At 49.2% G+C, this 18,383-nt stretch overlaps 1 protein-coding gene across 1 annotated transcript in view; it reads right to left on the reverse strand.

The window, feature by feature from the left end:
- Positions 1 to 18,383, reverse strand: part of LOC147684282 (testis-specific Y-encoded-like protein 4) — a 184,704-nt gene that overhangs the window by 116,209 nt on the left and 50,112 nt on the right. Inside the window, exon 3 of the mRNA XM_086940149.1 lies at positions 14,059 to 14,170. Coding sequence (XP_086796275.1) covers positions 14,059 to 14,170 — 112 coding nt within the window. The remainder of the gene's footprint in view (positions 1 to 14,058; positions 14,171 to 18,383) is intronic.

Below are 18,383 nucleotides of genomic sequence, written 5' to 3' on the forward strand. Positions count from 1 at the left end.
GTACTCTCGCACGTGGGCGGGCTGAAGATGTGACTTTGGATAATTCAGCGAGAATCCCAGACTGTGAAGAAGATGAATGGTGTGGGACATGTGGCTGGCACACTGCTGGGCAGTCTTTGCTTCAACAAGCCAGTCGTTATATAAGGGGACAGTTACCTCTTGACTCATTAATTGTTTCTAATGCACGTAAGAGAGCAAACTCCCAGACTACAGGTGATGCTCCTCCTCCTGACAGAGGCTGTCTCCTTAGGTGTGCTGCTACTGTCGCCAGGCACTTTGTGAACACCCTGGGTGCCGTCGTTACTCCGAAAGGGAGGACTTTGAACTGATAATGTTGGTTTTGAATAGTGAACCTGAGATACTGTCTGTGTGATGGGTGTATGGGTATATGGAAATACGCATCTTTTAGATCCAGTGTTGCGAGGAAGTCTCCCTGACTGAGTTACGGCAGAACCTGCTGTAAGGTGAGCATATGAAAATGCTCTGACAGAATGTAACTGTTTAGAGGCCTGAGGTCCAGAATAGGTCTGAGAGACCCGTCCTTTTTGGGTACTAAAAGTACAGAGAGTACACCCCTGAGCCTTGGTCTTCTACAGGCACGAGCTCCATGGCCCCTTTTTGCAGCATGCTTACGACCTCCTGCTGCAATAAGTTTAAGTGCTCTCCGGACATAGGACGGTGTCTTGGTGGGATGTTGGGTGGAGTGGATGTTAATTCCAGACAATACCCGTACTGGACAATATCTCTCACCCACCTGCCTGTTGTGATGGATTTCCAGACTGGCAAGAACTGTTGTAGTCTCCCCCCGACAGGTGTTATATGGTCGGGGGGCAGTGACAGGTTATCACTGTTATTGGCAGAGGATCTGGAACTGTTGTTTCCTCTGCCCTTGATGTTTCCACGATATCCACCCCGGTTGTTTTTATTGTAGGTGGATTGTGTACCCCCTTTATTGTACTGTGTCTGTTGCGTGGACTGGCCTCTTGAGGGGCCCCTAGTATTGGAGCGAGGAAAGGAGCCACCCCGAAACCGCTGTGACTGCAGAGCCCCCATAGACTTTGCAGTCTCTGTACCCTTTTTAATTTTTAAGGGTGGTGTCAACCTCAGGTCCAAATAAGAAGTCCGGGTTAACTGGCTGATAGAGGTTTGTATTTCAGGTTTGAACCCTGAAATTCTCAACCAGGCGTGTCTCCTCAACATAACGCTAGTGTTGATGGTCCTGGCTGCAGTGTCAGCTGCGTCTAGCGCGCACTTGATGGAAGCATTGGTTATAAGCTTCCCCTCCTGGATTAGTAGTTCTGCACCCTCCTTGTACTGATCTGGTAGGTGTTGCAACAGTGTCTCAAGGGTATCATAATGGGACCTGTCATATCTGGCTAAGAGTGCCTGAGTGTTGGCAATGCGCCAGATGTTATCCGCCTGCGCAGCCACCCTTTTTCCTGAAGTTTCCAGAACTTTTGACTCTGTCAGGAGGAGGAGCATCACCTGTAGTCTGGGAGTTTGCTCTCTTACGTGCATTAGAAACAATTAATGAGTCAAGAGGTAACTGTCCCCTTATATAAGCAGGGTCCGCAGGTGCTGATCTATATTTCTTCTCAATCCTTGGGTTTAACACCCTGGCTCTAGTGGGGTCTTTAAAAATGTCATTAGCATGCTTAAGGACCCCTTTTAGCATGGGCAGTGTTTTGACTGTTCTTTCCGAAGTGGAAAATGTGTCAACCAGAAAGTCTTCCTCCACAGGGTCAGCATGAAGTTAGACGTCATGATTACTGGCTGCCCTTTCAATAAAGGCGTTAAAGGCAGTTGTGTCCTCAGTAGGAGATGTTTTCACACTGTGCACATGAGTGTCAGGGACAGTCTGCGGATCCCTTGGGTCAGTTTGGTCTGCTCACGGTTGGTTTTGATCATCAGGATCAGTGTCCACATGATAAAGGCCATCTTCATGTTAGTCATCCCCTGCATCCACATCAGAGTATGTTGGGGAAACATTTTGTGGTTCTTGTCCATAGGAATGGAGGGGTTCCACAAGAGCTGGTGACGTCGTGGAAACTCTTCTTCAAGGGAATCTTATATGACTCCATAGGTATTTCTGGTATGATTTTCCTCTTATATATGGAGAGTCCACCAGTTTGAGTCGATGAATGGCCTCGACTCCTGTTCAGGCTCCTCTGTAGCCTGAAATTCCGGCGACACTTTTTTTAATGGCGCCGATACTTTGTTTTGGCTCTAACATCTTCGGACGCACTGAGGGTGGTAACCCGAATTTGATCGGCGTCGATGCGGTCTGAACGTGTTCGACCAGCTTTGGTGCCGGTGCCTTCTTCGACCCCTGTAGCCTTGTCCTTGATGCGTTGGGAGTGACTCAGACACTTCTTTAGCTATGAATGGACTGGGCCGTGACGACTCGACAGGGTCCTTGAAGCCAGCCTTCGTCTTGTCCTCAGGCCTCGACCGGGGATCGATCGTCTTTCGGTTCGAGTCTTGTGTGTGTAGACTCCCTTTGGCGTCGGCGGTTCGACAGCCTTGACCTTGGTCTTCGGTGCCCCAACCGTCGGTTCGATGACCTTCTTGAGCTTTTCGGCATCAACGGCCATTTTCTTTTTCTTCGGCTCCGAGGGGTTTGAGGACTTTGAGCCGACCAGAGTTAGTGGCACTTTCGGTTTCGGTTTTGGCATTGATGCTTTCGGTTTCTTCGGATCGACCGATGGCGGTTTTGAAACCGATGGCTCTTTAGTAATGTTGGAAGCCGGGCCTTTATGCGGGGCTGTAGAACGAGACTGTAGATCTCGGGTAAGGCCTAGTGGCGATCCCTCGACTTGAGCCTGATGGAGTGCGTCATCTTCGGCCCCCGTATAGCCGGATGGGTCTAGCTCCTCGCCGGAGCTATCTTCTACAGCCCCAAGGGCCTCTGCGTTGTCTCCTACCTCTTCGACGACGTTCTAGTCTTCTTCTTGCACCTCCTAGTCTTCGGCGTCATACTCTGAGTCATGGCCCGAAGCCGGCTCAGAATGGTAGTCTTGATCTTCCAGATCAACGACCTCCTCGTCTTCGGTTCCCGAAGATGTTTTCGGGAACAGGCGCTGACTTCTTAGACTCTGATCGAGCCGCGCGTCGAATCCGAAGAGTTTGACCTGAACTGGGCACAGGCCATACAGTTGGCTTCATTGTGATCCGGGGACAGGCACTTGTTGCACACCGGGTGGACATCGATGTGCGGGTATTTTGCATTGCAAAGTGGACACCACTTGAATGGGCTTCTTTCCATTTCAGATGGAAGATCGGGTCAAGTGTGGAAAGAAACCGTTCGATTCCTCGATGTCCTATGAAACAAAGTTACCGGTACCGAACGAAACGATACCAACTCAGTCGAAAGCCTTTTGGCTTTGTAGAAAGTGTTCCTAACTTGAGCTAAGACAGTAACACCCAAACCCAATGGCGGAAAAAAACATCCGTACCCAATGGCGGAAAAAAACATCCGAACCCAATGGCGGAAAAAAACATCCGAACCCAATGGCGGAAAAAAACAATCTGAAGAAGGAGAGGATGCCCATGCGCACTGTAGTCCAGGGGAGGAGCCACCTATCTCGTGATACTTCAAAGACTCTTCCAGGACAACAATGTGCAATCATCCGGACCCAACACTAGGTGGCATCTATGCACAGATATGAATTCAGCAGCCCACATGCCTCGAACCATTTATTACTGATGCAGAAGAAATAGACTCCCAAAATCTCAGAACTCATGCCCTTGCGTAGTTTCAATTTGTTATTCCGATAGGTTTCCAGGGTCACATTCTGTTTAGGTCACATCCCTGTGTGCCATACCCACAAACCCACTGCCCTGGCATACAACAGTCATCCCTCTAGCTGGGTACCCTATGCCAGTGGTGTGGGCAAAGGTGCATGAGCCCTATGCACCTACAGTACCCAGGGCCATTCCTGGGCACTGCAAGTGCAGTGATGCCATTAAGAGTATATGGTGCTGGGTGGTTGCCATTACGAACTCCACAGCACCATAATGGCTTCACTGAAGACTGACAAGTTTGATATCAAACTTCTCAGCACATTAAACCCACACTGACGCCAGTGTGGATTTTAATGTAAAATGCACTACAGAGAGCATCTTAGAGATGCCCCCTGAAACCTAACCTACAATCCACGTCTTGTCTGAGAGGCTGCCTAGTCTGCCACACAGCAGACATGTTACTGGACCCCTGGGTGGAGAGCCCCCCGCTCTCCTGGGCCAGCAACAATGCACATCCTGGGCGAGGTGCTAGGTCTCCTCCCCCAGGATGGGCAAAGGGAAGCTTCAAAGGCATGTTGCCTTTGTGAGCTTCTCCAGACCACTTGCTGTACTCCGCAACTGGCCCCCACCAGTTCTGACCCGCGCTCTTGGCAGGAAAGACTGGCCGGAAACCCTACATGAGGAAAGGGGGTGTGCCAGCCTGTGTTAACTCCACTCCTCAGGTGGGAGAGGCGAGGTGAAGCACAACTCCGGGCTCCGGCCATCTGGAGGATGGGGAGCCATGCCCAGAGATAGGCTCCTGCCCCGCTCCCACAGGAGAGGAGCAGGATAGGGGGGGTACTCACCCCAGGACAGGGACCTATTGGTCCCTGCCCTTCCCCCTACCTGTAACACCCCTAAATTTAAAATTTAGGGGCACCCTGAACCTTCCTTCCTCAGATCCCAATTTCGAAACAAGAAAGAAGACCAAGAAGACCTGCCGTGCAGCTGCTAACCAGGACGACACCAACTGACTTGGCCCCAGGCCTGTTGATCCTTGAGCCTGCTCCTGCTAAATCTCGGCATCTCCTGCAGACAACAACCTCAAGAACCCCGGAGTAGCTGCCTGCCTTGACCCTCTTAGAGACTGGCACTCCCACGAGCAGTGGCTCTGCTCAAACAGCAAAACCCCTGGTGCCAGCCAGGAACCGCTAATCCAGCCCACTCTGCACCCGCCGAGCCCGGCCTGTGCCCGAATGGACAAAGACCACAAGGACGTCCCCCTGGAATTTCGGACCTGGAATCCAGTACCTAAGGACCGTCCTAGACGACCCAGACGACGCCTGCAGACTCACAACCAGGGACCCCTACAACTGAGACCAGCAGAAGGTTTCCCGACGTCCAAAGACACCCCTGCACCCGGCGCCCCCGACCTCCAGTGCCTGAATCCGGGGTGCCTACCTACCCTCCAAGATCCCAACTTACCCCTCGAAGTGTTGGTCGCTCTAGAAGATCCACCGTCACCGAGCCTGCAGCCTTTGTTCCCTTTTCAAGATCTCAATTGAACAACATTGAGCGCCCGACAGCTCAAAAGCACCCTGCACCCAGCCGCACAAGTGCCTCTGGCAGTGCAACTTTTGTCCTATCCTACTTCCCCATTTGCCCTGTGCAAGTGACCAGGAGCCCAGCTCCCGCAGCCGCGTGGCATGCTAGCCAGCAGCCACCAACTGAGGACCCCTTGCCTCTCATTGGATAACATTGGGCCTAACTACCTCTGCACCCAGCTGCCCCTGTGCCGCTGAGGGTGTACTAACTGTACCTACCTGACCCTGGGAGACCACTGAGTCTATGCCCAGAACCTTAACTCTGCCAGTCGAGTACTTACCTAAAAGCCGATAACTCACTTTTCTTCCATAGGCTAACAATAGGCTAACATTGACTGGTTTCACTTGGAAATTCTTCGAAGTGTTGAGTTTTGGAACTTTAAAATATGCATCTAAAAATCAGCTGAAGTACGAATTCAGATTTACTCACCTGTTCTCAGGAGAGACCTCAGTACTGCATCTTTGAGCCCAGTACTGACCCTGAAAAGTAATTCTAACCGTACTCACCAGTAACTTGAATTTCCTTCCATAGGATATCATTGCCTGCTTTTTGCTGAAAAAGTTTGTCGATTTTTGAAACTTACAAATATTCTCTAAAAATCGTGCCAACTGTAAAAACGTAATTACTTGCCTGTTTTAGATAGAGGTCCCAGTGCTGAACCTAGGAGTTCAGCACTGGATTACTAAAGTAACGTGAACATACTTCACCTGCAAATTGAATTTCCTTCCATAGGATAACATTGGTAATTTCAACTGAAAAAGCTTCTGTGTGTCGACTTTTAAAATACAATAAGATTCCTTAAAAATCACTACTGTAACCAAAACGCTTTTACAGCTCATGCTCCGGGACTGAATCTAGGATCCAGTCCTGTGGTTAGAAAAGTAATCTACTAAGTACCTAATTGCATTTAACTAGAAATTCCCATTGAGCTCAATGTTGCATTATGTTTGAAATTGTGTTGCCTATTGCAACAAACTATTGCATTCAAAAAGTCTAATTCCAGTATACAAAAAAAGAGCCCACTCGCTCCCAGGGAACTACAGACCTATCAGTTTGATCAATACGATAAAAAAGGTAGTTGGGAGGTTGATCCTGAAAAAAATCCTACATTGGATAGATGAGTAGTATACTGTCCACTTTTCAAGCAGGTTTCTGTAAATACACTAGTACCATCGATCAAGTTTTCCGTTTTATCCTTCTGCATTGGATGACAGTGACCCTAGGCAAAAGTAGCCTCTATGCTGCCTTTGTTGATTTAAGAGCAGCATTCAACCTTTTTCCCCGTTCCTGTCTGTGGGCAACGGCGAGTGAACTAGGTAGGTCTAAAGAGCTGCTAACTCCGATAAGGAGGTTGCATGAGGCAAATGCTAGTATCCGGTGGGGGGGGCACAGGGCAGGGTCACCACCCAGGTTCCCGTAGAACGAGGTGTGCTGCAAGGTTGTGCTATGGCACCAACGTTATTTTTTCTTTGTATATTAACGGAATAGTGGATTGCCTGTGGCCAGTAAACACTGATGCCGATTTTAATGTTCGCGGATGACACATTAATTACCTCAAAGACTCCTAGTGGCCTTCAGCGAGCCTTAGTAATTTTTGAAGATTTCTGTTAATCTCGCGGCCTGGAAGTTAATGTGGCAAAAACGAAATTTGTGGCTTTTAACCCGCACAGAAATTTTAAAGGAAAACTTTTAATGAATAATCAAACACTCAAACAGGTCAGGGCTTTTACTTACTTGGGGATGCACGTAGAGAGGGACCTAAAGTGGAATTATCACACTGACATAGCTGCATTAAAACATCGGCAACTCACAGGAGCCTTAAGTATAGAACATAAAAGGTCACCAACAAAACCAATTAGACCAGTGCTCCAAGTTTATGATTCAAAAGTTGTTAGCTCCGCTCCCTACGTTGCTGAACTCTGGGGGTTCGAGAACGTAGCCTGCCTAAGTGTTACTGAAAATAAGTTCCTCCGTAGCATTACCAACCTCCCCCAAAGTACTCCATTAACGCTGTTAAGGTATGATCTGGGTAGACATGCTATTACAGATGTTGCCAAACTGCGCCCTATTCTACACTGGCCCAGGTTATGAACAACACCCGAACAATCATACGTCGCGGGTTTCCTCGATGTAATAAAATCTGATGGCTTCCATAAAATCGGCTGGCTAAGGAGAGTTCAAAATTGCCTAGTGGGTTTAGGTATGAAAACGCTACGGGAGAACCCAACAGAGGCCTCTTTCCCCTCTAAAAAGATCTTATAAGAGAAGTATTGGGAAAGGGTCACCCATAATGTTGGATTAATACAGATTCATCCTGAATGGCGGGAATATTTCTGGAATCAAAATGTATTCCCAGACTTGAAACCTATTGGACACCATTACTAAACCTAGGCACAGGAAATTGTATTTTCAGCTGAGGGCAGGTTCACTGCCCCTAAGATCTTACTTCCAGGTGGTCTCCTCCAAGCGATAACATCTGCCCGGCCTGTGTGATTTACAAAGAAACAGTCGCCCATATGCTCTTTGCCTGTTCTGCCTATGCCACCCCAAGGTGGGTCTGGTTGAGCTCCATGTGCAAACTACTTGGCAGAACCAGAGTGCTGAAGCTGAAAGGCTTATATGCACCAGTACTGTCATTCATACAATGGCGGTTGCTAAATATTTAGGGTGGGTGTGGATAATAAGGCGGAAATCAATATCTGGGTAAATCAATCTTGAGCTAAACGTCCAGTTTGTTTAGCTTGAATTAAGAATGTGACTGATTCAATACTAAACTGTTTTAGCTTTATTCGAAATAGACTGGTTGTGAAAGAAAGCTGGTAACATGAAATTTGTATTTTTCCTACTTGTCCAGACCCTAGTTTTAATTAATTGTTCCACCAACAGGACTATGTATATTGAATTAAGACATTGAGACATTTTTAAGTGTGTATATTTAAATGTTTGTAATGTGCTTTTGTGATTACATGTCGAATAAAGCTTGTTTGGATTGGCAAAAGTCTATTGCCAATTTGAAAAGTATTTAACTAAAGTAACTCATCCTGAGAAAGTATATTTTGATACCTTGTTGGTTCTAAAATAAAACTATACCTTTTGATACAAAACAATTGGCCTAGAGTTCAATTCTTGAGTGTGTGACACTATTTGCGGACAGTGTGTACAATAAATGCTTTACATTGTCATCGGATACTGCCTTACTGCTCAACCAAGCTACCACTTTAGAGAGTAAGGTTATATCCAACTTTAGCCTCTGCCAAACCTCTGGGGACTGTGGACTCTGGACCCAAGTAAGGTACAGTGTGTATAGTGTATATAGAGCCACTTTCCTACATTGGTGGATCAGCAGTGGGATTTTAACTGCATTTGTTGGACTACTTAGTTACCATCTGATCACATGACAGAAGTCTTAAAATTGCCTTTAGAATTCTGAAATTGGTTTTCCAAAATACTAAAAGTCTTGTCTGGGCCTTGCTTAAGTCTGTTTAGAATTTTAGCAAAATAAGTTACTGTAGCAAAGGGTAGAGGGTTAGAACGGCCAGGTTAGAATGTCAACAGAACCCAACTATTAGTGCAAATAATAACATGCAGGACCTGGTAGAGGAGCTCAAACTCACACCTTACTTACATTTGAATTTCAAGAAATTGAGGTCCTTCTGTAAACTTAATATACCAGTGGGCCTGCATCCAACCAAACTAGGGCTCCAGGAGCTCGTGGCTGAGTATGCTAAAGACCACCCCTCTGAACATGGTGATGACCAGACAGGAGGGGAAGAGGTGTCAAAGGAGGATGATAATTTCACGAACCCCCCCCCCCCCCCCAATCATCTCTAGGGAGAAAAGGGTCCCCATGCCGTTGACTCCAAGAATCACCCTCTGGGAGCCTCGGAACCACACAGGTGGGCCAGGGTCCAGAGAAAACATTGGGGAGAGCCCCAATGAAGAGGACAGCCTGTTAGCCAAGCTGGCCAAAAGAGTAGACCTAGAGTCCAGACTCCTGGCTCCTCTGGAAAAAGAAAGGAAAGAGATGGGAGAGCCCCGATGAAGAGGACAGCTGGTTAGACAAGCTGACCAAAAGAGTAGACCTAGAGTCCAGACTCCTGGCTCCTCCGGAAAAAGAAAGGAAAGAGATGGGAGAGCCCCGATGAAGAGGACAGTTGGTTAGACAAGCTGATCAAAAAAGAGTAGACCTAGAGTCCAGACTCCTGGCTCCTCTGGAAAAAGAAAGGAAAGAGATGGGAGAGCCCCGATGAAGAGGACAGCTGGTTAGACAAGCTGGCCAAAAGAGTAGACCTAGAGTCCAGACTCCTGGTTCCTCTGGAAAAAGAAAGGAAAGAGATGGGAGAGCCCTGATGAAGAGGACAGCTGGTTAGACAAGCTGGCCAAAAGAGTAGACCTAGAGTCCGGACTCCTGGCTCCTCTGGAAAAAGAAAGGAAAGAGATGGGTTAGCACCCATCAATGGTGGCAGCAACACTAAAAATAAGAATAGGGAGGAAACTTCAGATCCTAAAAATCCCCAAAGGGATTGTCCCTAAATTTGAGGAAGGTGATGACATCACCAAGTGGTTCACAGCCTTTGAGAGGGCTTGTGATATCAGACAACTAAAGAAACCTCTCTGGGGGCACTCCTGGGGGAACTGTTCTCTGGTAACTGCAGAGACAGACTTCTGACCCTCTCTGGGCCAGATGCAGGGTCATATGACCTCATGAAGACTGATTGAGGGATTTGGGCTCACTGAGGAGTACATAATTAGGTTCAGGGGGCTCACATAACCCAGACCCAGTCCTGGATTGACTTTGTGGACAACTCAGTGAAGACATCGGATGGTTGGTTAGCTGGACATGATGTGCATGAATTTACTGGACTATGAAGGAACGCATATTGAGTAATTGCACAAATGAAGAGTTGCATCAGCATTTGGTAGACCTAGGTCTAATTTCTCCCCAAGTATTGGGAAAGAAGGCAGACCATTGGGTCAATACTAGGGTGACCAGGACAACCACTGGGGGTGGCCAAAAGAAGGTAGTCACAAAACCTCCCCAAGGGAAGGGTGGTGAGAATCCAAGATAAAAAGTCTGATTCTTCCAAAGGGCCCCAAAAATCACTCCAAGACCTATTGTAACAACTGTAAAAAGTTGGGACATTTAACTGTAGACAAACATTGCCCCCACAACAAAGCCCCTAAGGCACCCAGTACAGCTAATCCTGGGGCAGAAAGTCTACAACTGGGATCGGAAGAGTGCCCAGAGCAAATCTGGACGTACACTCAAGCAAGTCTAGTTTCCATGGGGGGAGGTTGAGTTTGCCAATGCAGCTGTGTGGCCACCCAACTTAAAGTCGTATTTACAGTACCCCTGGGTGAATGGAAACAGAATAGAAGCTCCGAGGGATACCGGTGCCAGTGTCACTATGGTGAGAGATGCACTGGTTTCCCCTGAGCAATACCTAGTTGAGAAAACTTTTCCAATCACCAATGCAGACCGTGTTACCACTATCCATCTTATGGCTATGGTGACACTAGGCTGGGGAGGAGGTGGGGGGGGAGGTTACTGGCCTAAAACAGGTAGTGGTCTCAGAAATTACCAGCTGACTGCTTGGCAATGACTTAGAAACCTCAGCCTGGGCTGCAATGGAGTTGAAAACCCATGCAGCCATGCTGGGTATCCCTGAATTGGTGTGTGCGCAAACAAGAGCACAGAGCAGAAAGAAGGGTGAACAGTTAGGTTTGGAGCCTGAAAATATAGCCCAACTAACCAAGAGACAAAGCAAATAGACTGGGGGACCAGCTTCTATACAGCAAACCTCTCAGGACCCCCTCCTCAGGGAGAGGACTTGGAAACCCTAGAGGGAACTGAGCCCATGATGCTTGGACCTTACCAGGTCTAACTCTTGGGCCCAGGGGGGCCCACTAGGGAAGAGCCGTGCCAGGGTCAGCGAGACTGCCCCATTCTTGAAAGCCTGAGGCAGCAAGCAGTTTCAGAAGCACAGGGAGATGTCCGTGGCACCTACAGAGCTTATTGGGAAAAGGGATTACTGTATGCTGAAGCAAGAATCTCCACTCATGGAACCACCAGGAGGGTGGTAGTGCCACAGAAGTACAGGGAGTTCTTCCTAACTTTGGCTCATGACACCCCCCTAGCTGGACATCTTGGGCAAACCAAAACTGGAGAGTAACTTCTACTGGCCCCAGATGAAACAGGTGAAGGAGTTTGTTAGCTCCTGTGTTACCTGTCAAACCAGTGGCAAGACAGGTGGCCACCCAAAGGTCCCCCTGATACCACTGACAGTGGTGGGGGTTCCCTTTGAGAGGGTAGGTGTGGACATTGTGAGTCCACTTGAACCTCCCACAGCCTCAGGGAACACATTCATTCTAGTGGATCATGCTACTAGGTACCCTGAAGCAATTTCACTTAAGACTACTACAGCTCCTGCAGTAGCCAATGCCCTCCGGGGTGTATTCACCAGGGTAGGGTTTCCTAAGGAGGTGGTTTCAGACAGAGGTTCTAACTTCATGTCTGCTTACCTAAAACACATGTGGAAGGAGTGTGGGGTGCAGTACAAGTTCACTACCCCACACCATCCACAAACCAATGGACTTGTTGAAAGGTTCAACAAGACATTGAAAGATATGATCTTGGGGCTCCCTGAAAAACTCAAGAGGAGATGGGATGTCCTGTTGCCATGCCCACTTTTTGCTTATAGGGAAGTGCCACAGAAGGGAGTGGGGCTTTCACCCTTTGAAATTCTGTTTGGTCATCCTGTAAGGGGACCACTTTGTCTTGTGAAAGAGGGTTGGGGAGGCCTCTCCAGGAACCCAAACAAGACATTGTGGACCTTGTACTTGGCTTAAGGTCCAGAACGGCTGAGTCAATGGAAAAAGCATCTAAGAATCTGGAGGCCAGCCAGGAGCTTCAGAAGCACTGGTATGACCAAATAGCTGCACTGGTTGAATTTAAACCTGGGCAATAGGTGTGGGTTTTGGAGCCAGTGGCACCAAGGGCTCTTCAAGACAGAAAGAGTGGCCCTTACCCTATTCTGAAGAAAAAAGTGTGAGGTCACTTACCGAGGGGACCTGGGCACAAGCAGGACACCCAAAAGCGTTATCCATGTGAACCGCCTTAAGCTCTACAATGACAGGGTTGACCTCACCATGCTGATGGTGACTGATGAGGAACAGGAAGCAGAGAGTGAACTTCTCCCTGATCTCCTCTCCTGCAGCCCAAAAGATGTGTCAGTAGATGGGGGTTGTCTTTTCAGACACCCTCTCTGCCCAACAGCAGATTGACTGCAAGCAAGTCTTGCAACAGTAGGCTAGTCTCTTTTCCCTGAACCTTGGCCTGACAAACTGGGGTACCAATGATGTGGACACTGGTGACAGTTCCCCTGTCAAAACAAGATCTACCGCCAGTCAGACCAAGTCAAGGAAAGAATCAAGGCTGAAGTCCGCAAGATGCTGGAGTTAGGGGTTATTGAACCCTCTGAGAGCCCCTGGGCTAGCCCAGTGGCTCTGGTCCCCAAACCTCATCAACAGGGTGAAGAGAGATTAGGTTCTGTGTGGACTATAGAGGGTTCAACTCCGTCACCAAGACAGATGCTCACCCCATTCCAAGAGCAGATGAGTTGATAGACAAATTGGGGGAAGCCAAATTTCTCAGTACCTTTGACTTGACTGCAGGGTACTGGCAGATTGGCATGGCCCCAGGATCAAGAGAGAAAACAGCATTCTCCACACCTGATGGGTCCAATCAGTTTACTGTAATGCCTTTTGGGGTAAAGAATGCCCCTGCCACCTTCCAGAGGTTGGTGAATCAAGTCCTGACTAGGCTGGAGTCCTTTAGTGCAACTTATCTTTATGATATTGCCGTCTTTAGCTCCACCTGGCAGGATCACCTGATCCACTTTGGGAAGGTTTTACAAGCCCTGCAATCTGCAGGACTGACTATCAATGCATCCAAATGCCAGATAGGGCAGGGCACTGTGGTGTACTTGGTCCGCCTTGTTGGTGGAGGCCAGGTAGTTTTTCCTCCTCCTGGAATGGTGGAACCTTCAAAATAGCTGTACTGTTGCTCGTGTAAATTCAGTCTTGTGATCAGACGCCATTATCCGTAGCAAATATCTGTTTCAATTTTCCACCAGGCTGAGCGGTACTGTACTCCTCATTGTGTCTGCTTCTGGATATGGTAATGTCATGCAACTGCCCCTTGTGTTGGCAGAGAGAAGGATACCAGTTTTCTTTTCCCTGCAGAGGTCAAGGTTATGCACGTTTGATACAAAAAAAAAAAAAAGAATTTAACATGTGACCCCTAGAAAGAAGTGGTTCATGACTTCATGGTAGGACGTCTGCGACCTTCAAGAAAAACCAAGGTCTGATGTGAGAAGAGCTTCTAGACCTGAGCCACAAAGTCCTCCACATTTAGATTGGGAGCCACAGACCAGCAACTGTCAATACTTACACCGACAACTAGATGTAATCTTAATGTACTGAGAGGGAACTGCAAATACTAATAGCAGTATTTTAATTTGTTGAGGGTTTCATGTGCGAGCCTACAGATCTATGCAATAATCTTCAAAGGACTATATAACAGGGTGCCGTACTTTTGAGGCAGGCCTTATTCTCAAGCTCAAAATCAAAACTCTGGACTCTTAGCCCGCGGAAATCCAGTTAAGATCCACATCAAATCAGCCATTACGCCAACATATCAGCAAGTCCCAGATATGCTGCAACACTCACCTGAAGATCCGCACTGAAACTCCTTGACAATGACCTCGTTCTGGAAGTACGGATTGCCGCTGAAATAAAACTTTATTTTGCAGCTGGATTTCATGTGTGTGAAATCTTCTACCTGTGACATAGGAAAGAAAAGCCAAGTGAAGAGAGAGAAAGTACCAGCCAGATATTAAAACACAAAAAGAAGTCCGATGTAGACCCCCCGCTGCACCCTCACCATTTTCTCCAGTTTCACACAGTTTAATTGACCACCCATAGCAAAACAGGATTTTTTTTTTAAGTGCATGAAAGTTGAGCTCGTGCACACCAGCCATAGTACATGCCTGCCATCTTTAAACACTCAATACATTCCTCACAGCCCACGCTGTCCAGGGGGGGGGGAGAATAGTCATTGACATCAAAGGGCAGCAGCATACAAGACTTAAGTAAGCCAAGAAAAATATAATTTGTTCAAAATAAGGTATTCAGCAAAAATAAAAAATAAAAACTGCACTGAAGAGACTTAAAAGAGTGTGGGCGGCTCAATGGATTAGACAACACAAGTTTATTTGTTCTTAGCTGTTTATGAACAGATGACACCTGAAATCTGAGAGGGGAGGGTGGATTAACAAAAAGAGCCTGCCATGGAGGTGTAAGTCAAACTGAACATTTGACAGCTTCACTGATACGATTTTGACATTCAAAAGCAAGAAGCGGAGCATACAATATACTTGTAGATGCTCAGATTTCAGCGAGTACAGTCCCTTAGGAGGGGCTGAGCAGAGAAAGCGGTTTAGGTTATCAGTATTAATTTTAGATCTGGGCCTTCCAGTGACTGCTTGGGAGGTCTAAAGGAGGGATTGAAGAGAACAAACAGGGACAGCTGAATGATCACACCGAACAAGTTGAAGGGCTTAGGCAAGACAGAAATTCTTTATTGGTTTCAGAAACAGCGATTCTACATGTGCCCCCACCGAAGGGCATTGCCAGAATCTAAAACACCAGGGTGGAGGCGTGTTTCTAAATAAAACTGGTCATCTGCACATTTCATGTCCTTTGCCCCGATGCTAAAGTCTCAAGGAAGCATGGCAGAAAAGGAGAAAAAAAAAAAGATTGAAGGGGGTGTGGCTAGCAGCCGATGATGGCGGCAGCAACCTAGAGAGGCTCCCGTAGCAAGGCGGCGTCCCACAACAATCCGCATGCCTATCCATTCACTGATCGCTCCAGAAGGGGTGTCCTGGGTGCGGTGACCGAACGGCGCCCACAAGAAAAATTTGGGAGCGCCTAGACCTCGGAAACGGGACGAATCTTCATCCGCGTCCCTCACGGACGAGAGGCCTGGTGGCACGAGGCGAGCAGCGCTGTCGAGTGGAACCCTTGGCCGGGCGGAAGTCAACCCTCCCCGGCACGGTCGACCGGAAGTAGCCACTGAAGATAACACTCGACACCACCGGCTGACAATCCTTCCCTACGACCACTTCACCCTTCACGCGGCCTATCCAGTGACGCTACACCGTAGTGCCCCTTCACTACGCTCGGCCTACGAAGTGGAACTTGCTACGCAACGGTCGCCATCTTGCCTGCACTCGCCGAGGCCGCCACAGTTCCGCGGCCGCCGGCAGCACCTTGTCATCGTCAGCGACCCCTGGCCTGTGCCCAGACTGAACCTCCTGTATAGCCACCCCCACACGGTCGGCTACGGGCGATCGGCCCGCTCCATCATAAAATGTGTCTCGCCGCAGAGGGAAAATGGCGGGGAAGGGGCCAAGGCAGACCGCCGCTCAGGCGAAACTCGGTAAATTTGCCTATGAAAGCCAGACGTCCACTCAACCCGAGCAGCGCAAATCACTGGGAAAGGGCGCAGACAACGATGGGACAAAAAGGCCACGCTAGATGATGTCCTACGCGCACTGGAACAGGTCCAGGCCACGGTGGGCTCGACTGCTGCCGAGGTGACCCTTATTAGAGCCGACCTCCAGAAGATGGGCGAAAGGGTGAAGCAGGTAGAGGTGGTGGCTAAATCACTGATAGAGGACGTTTCCGACCTACAAGTGGCCGTGGAGAGATTACAAGCGGACAATAAACTCCTTAAAAGCAAGCTGGACGACCATGAAGGGCGCTCCAGACGCAACAACGTCCGCATCTTAGGGGTTCCAGTCGGAAACGAAAGGGGCCATGGATCTATATGTGGAGGAACTCATAAAGACAAAACTGGCTCCGAAGGGACTCTCCAATTTCTTCACAGTGGAGCGGGCACACCGGGTCCCCGGAGGGACACCTACACCGGGAGCTGCCCCGCGTCCCATCCTGGCGAGACTCTTTAACTTTAGGGACCGAGACACAGTCCTCCAGGCGGCCAGAGTGGCACCGCCCATCCAAATCCAAAATTCACGGATATCCTTCTTCCCGGACTACACGGCAGAGGTCACCCGCAGAAGGAGGACCTTCTTCGAGGTTAAGAAAACGCTCCGCGAACAAGAACTGCCGTACTCCATGTTGTTTCCGGCCCGATTGAGAGTTGTGGCCGACAAAAAGGTCTGGTTCTTTGACTCTGCTGAGTCCGCAAGGGAATGGCTGGATGGATGGCGCACGGTGGACCGCACTTCCAATCGTCGACGCAACAGGCCAGAAGAAGATGGCCGGCCGGGCTCACAATCGTCGACCAGGGGAAGCGCAAACGGATCGCCGTCACAGGACCACGCTGGGGCCGCTAGAGGCGAATGAAACCACCGTGAGAGACTGGTTGTCTAAACTCTACTTTACTCCCACGACGATTGCTTATCAAGTCGTTCTTGGACGCTGGCCCGGATAGCCCGAGGACAGCAGAGGGACCGCCTGCTTTGGGGGACACTCTCCCCCGACGTGCAAGTGCTCTGTTTTTGGCAAGGGATAAGCGCTCTGCTGAGTTGGGGTGGCGGGCAGTTCTGAGTCCGTTTGGCAGGGAGGCAGGGTGGGGTTTGTTTGTTCTTACGGGATATTCACAGAATCGATCTCGAACTGTACAATGTGCTTTGATTGTTATTGGAATGTTGCTGGGGCGATGGAGTCTATACCGATGGTTTATGTTTCTGATTTATAGTGATGGCGGATGAGCCGCTCAACGCAATGAGAGTGGAGGAGACACGGATGGGCGGGCTCCACCCTCCGACTCCTTGCCTGGAACGTGCGCGGCCTGGGTGATAAAGTGAAACGCGGCCTTGTTCTGTCCGAGGTGAAACGCTATAAACCTGACCTAATACTCCTCCAGGAGACCCACTTGGTGGGTAGCGCTACCAAAGCCTTGGACAGAAGGGGGTACAAAATGTTAGCCCACTCTGAATTCTCCACTGGGTCCCGGGGTACAGGCATACTTATCAGAAAATCCTCCAACTTCATCACCCTTAGCACTAGAACTGATACACAGGGCTTGCAGCAGTGGCAGGACAGTGGGACAGGCGCCCCTTAACAGTAGTCTCAGTTTACATCCCACCTTCACTACACTCGGTGATGTTGCCAGCCCTGGGTGACTTCTTACTGTCCCTCCCTGAGGGAGACATGCTTCTAGGCGGGGACTTCAACGCAACTGCGGACCCGCAGCGTGACAAGTTCCCGGCAACCACCCTCCCAGGGGGTCCCTCCCGGTTTCAGCGTTTAATAGAAGCACTGGGGCTTGTGGACGTTTGGCGCCATGTTCACCCTACAATACAACAATACACATTCCACTCCACCGTTCATAATAGTCTATCCCGCATTGACTACTTCCTGGCGTTGGGGGACGGGCTGCAGCGCGTAGAGGAGGTACTCATACACCCCCGGGGCATCTCGGACCATTCACCGCTGACTCTCACCATCACCTCACGGACACGATCCCGCCGCCGCGTTTTCCCCATACACGCCTCTTATCTTAAAGTCCCACAGGTCAGGAAGGCCCTGCAGAATGCCACAACACATTATTTCGTTGAAAACAAACCGACCGCAGCCTCGGCTGAGGTACTCTGGGAGGCCTATAAGACAGTACTGCGGGGGCAAGCTATCAGCTCTATAACGGCACATAGAAGGGAACAGGCAGCTGAACACGCAGCCCTTGAACTCCGGCTGCGCGCAGCCACCGCTGCCCACGAAGCCGACCCCACAGATGAAACAACACACGCACTCGCGCTTGAACAGCGCCTATACACTGACCACGCACGGCTCATTACACAAGGACACATCACAGACACACAGAATCGAGTATACGATGTCGGAGACAAAGCAGGAAAGATGCTGGCCTGGCTCGATAAGAGAGGGGGTAGCTCCAGAGGGATCCAGCAGGTGAAAGACGATGAGGGTAGGATTCAGACAGACCCGGATCGAGTAGTAGAGGCACTGGC

The sequence above is a fragment of the Lissotriton vulgaris genome, chromosome 10 (assembly GCF_964263255.1).
Source record: "Lissotriton vulgaris chromosome 10, aLisVul1.2, whole genome shotgun sequence".
NCBI classification, from domain to species: Eukaryota; Metazoa; Chordata; class Amphibia; order Caudata; family Salamandridae; genus Lissotriton; species Lissotriton vulgaris.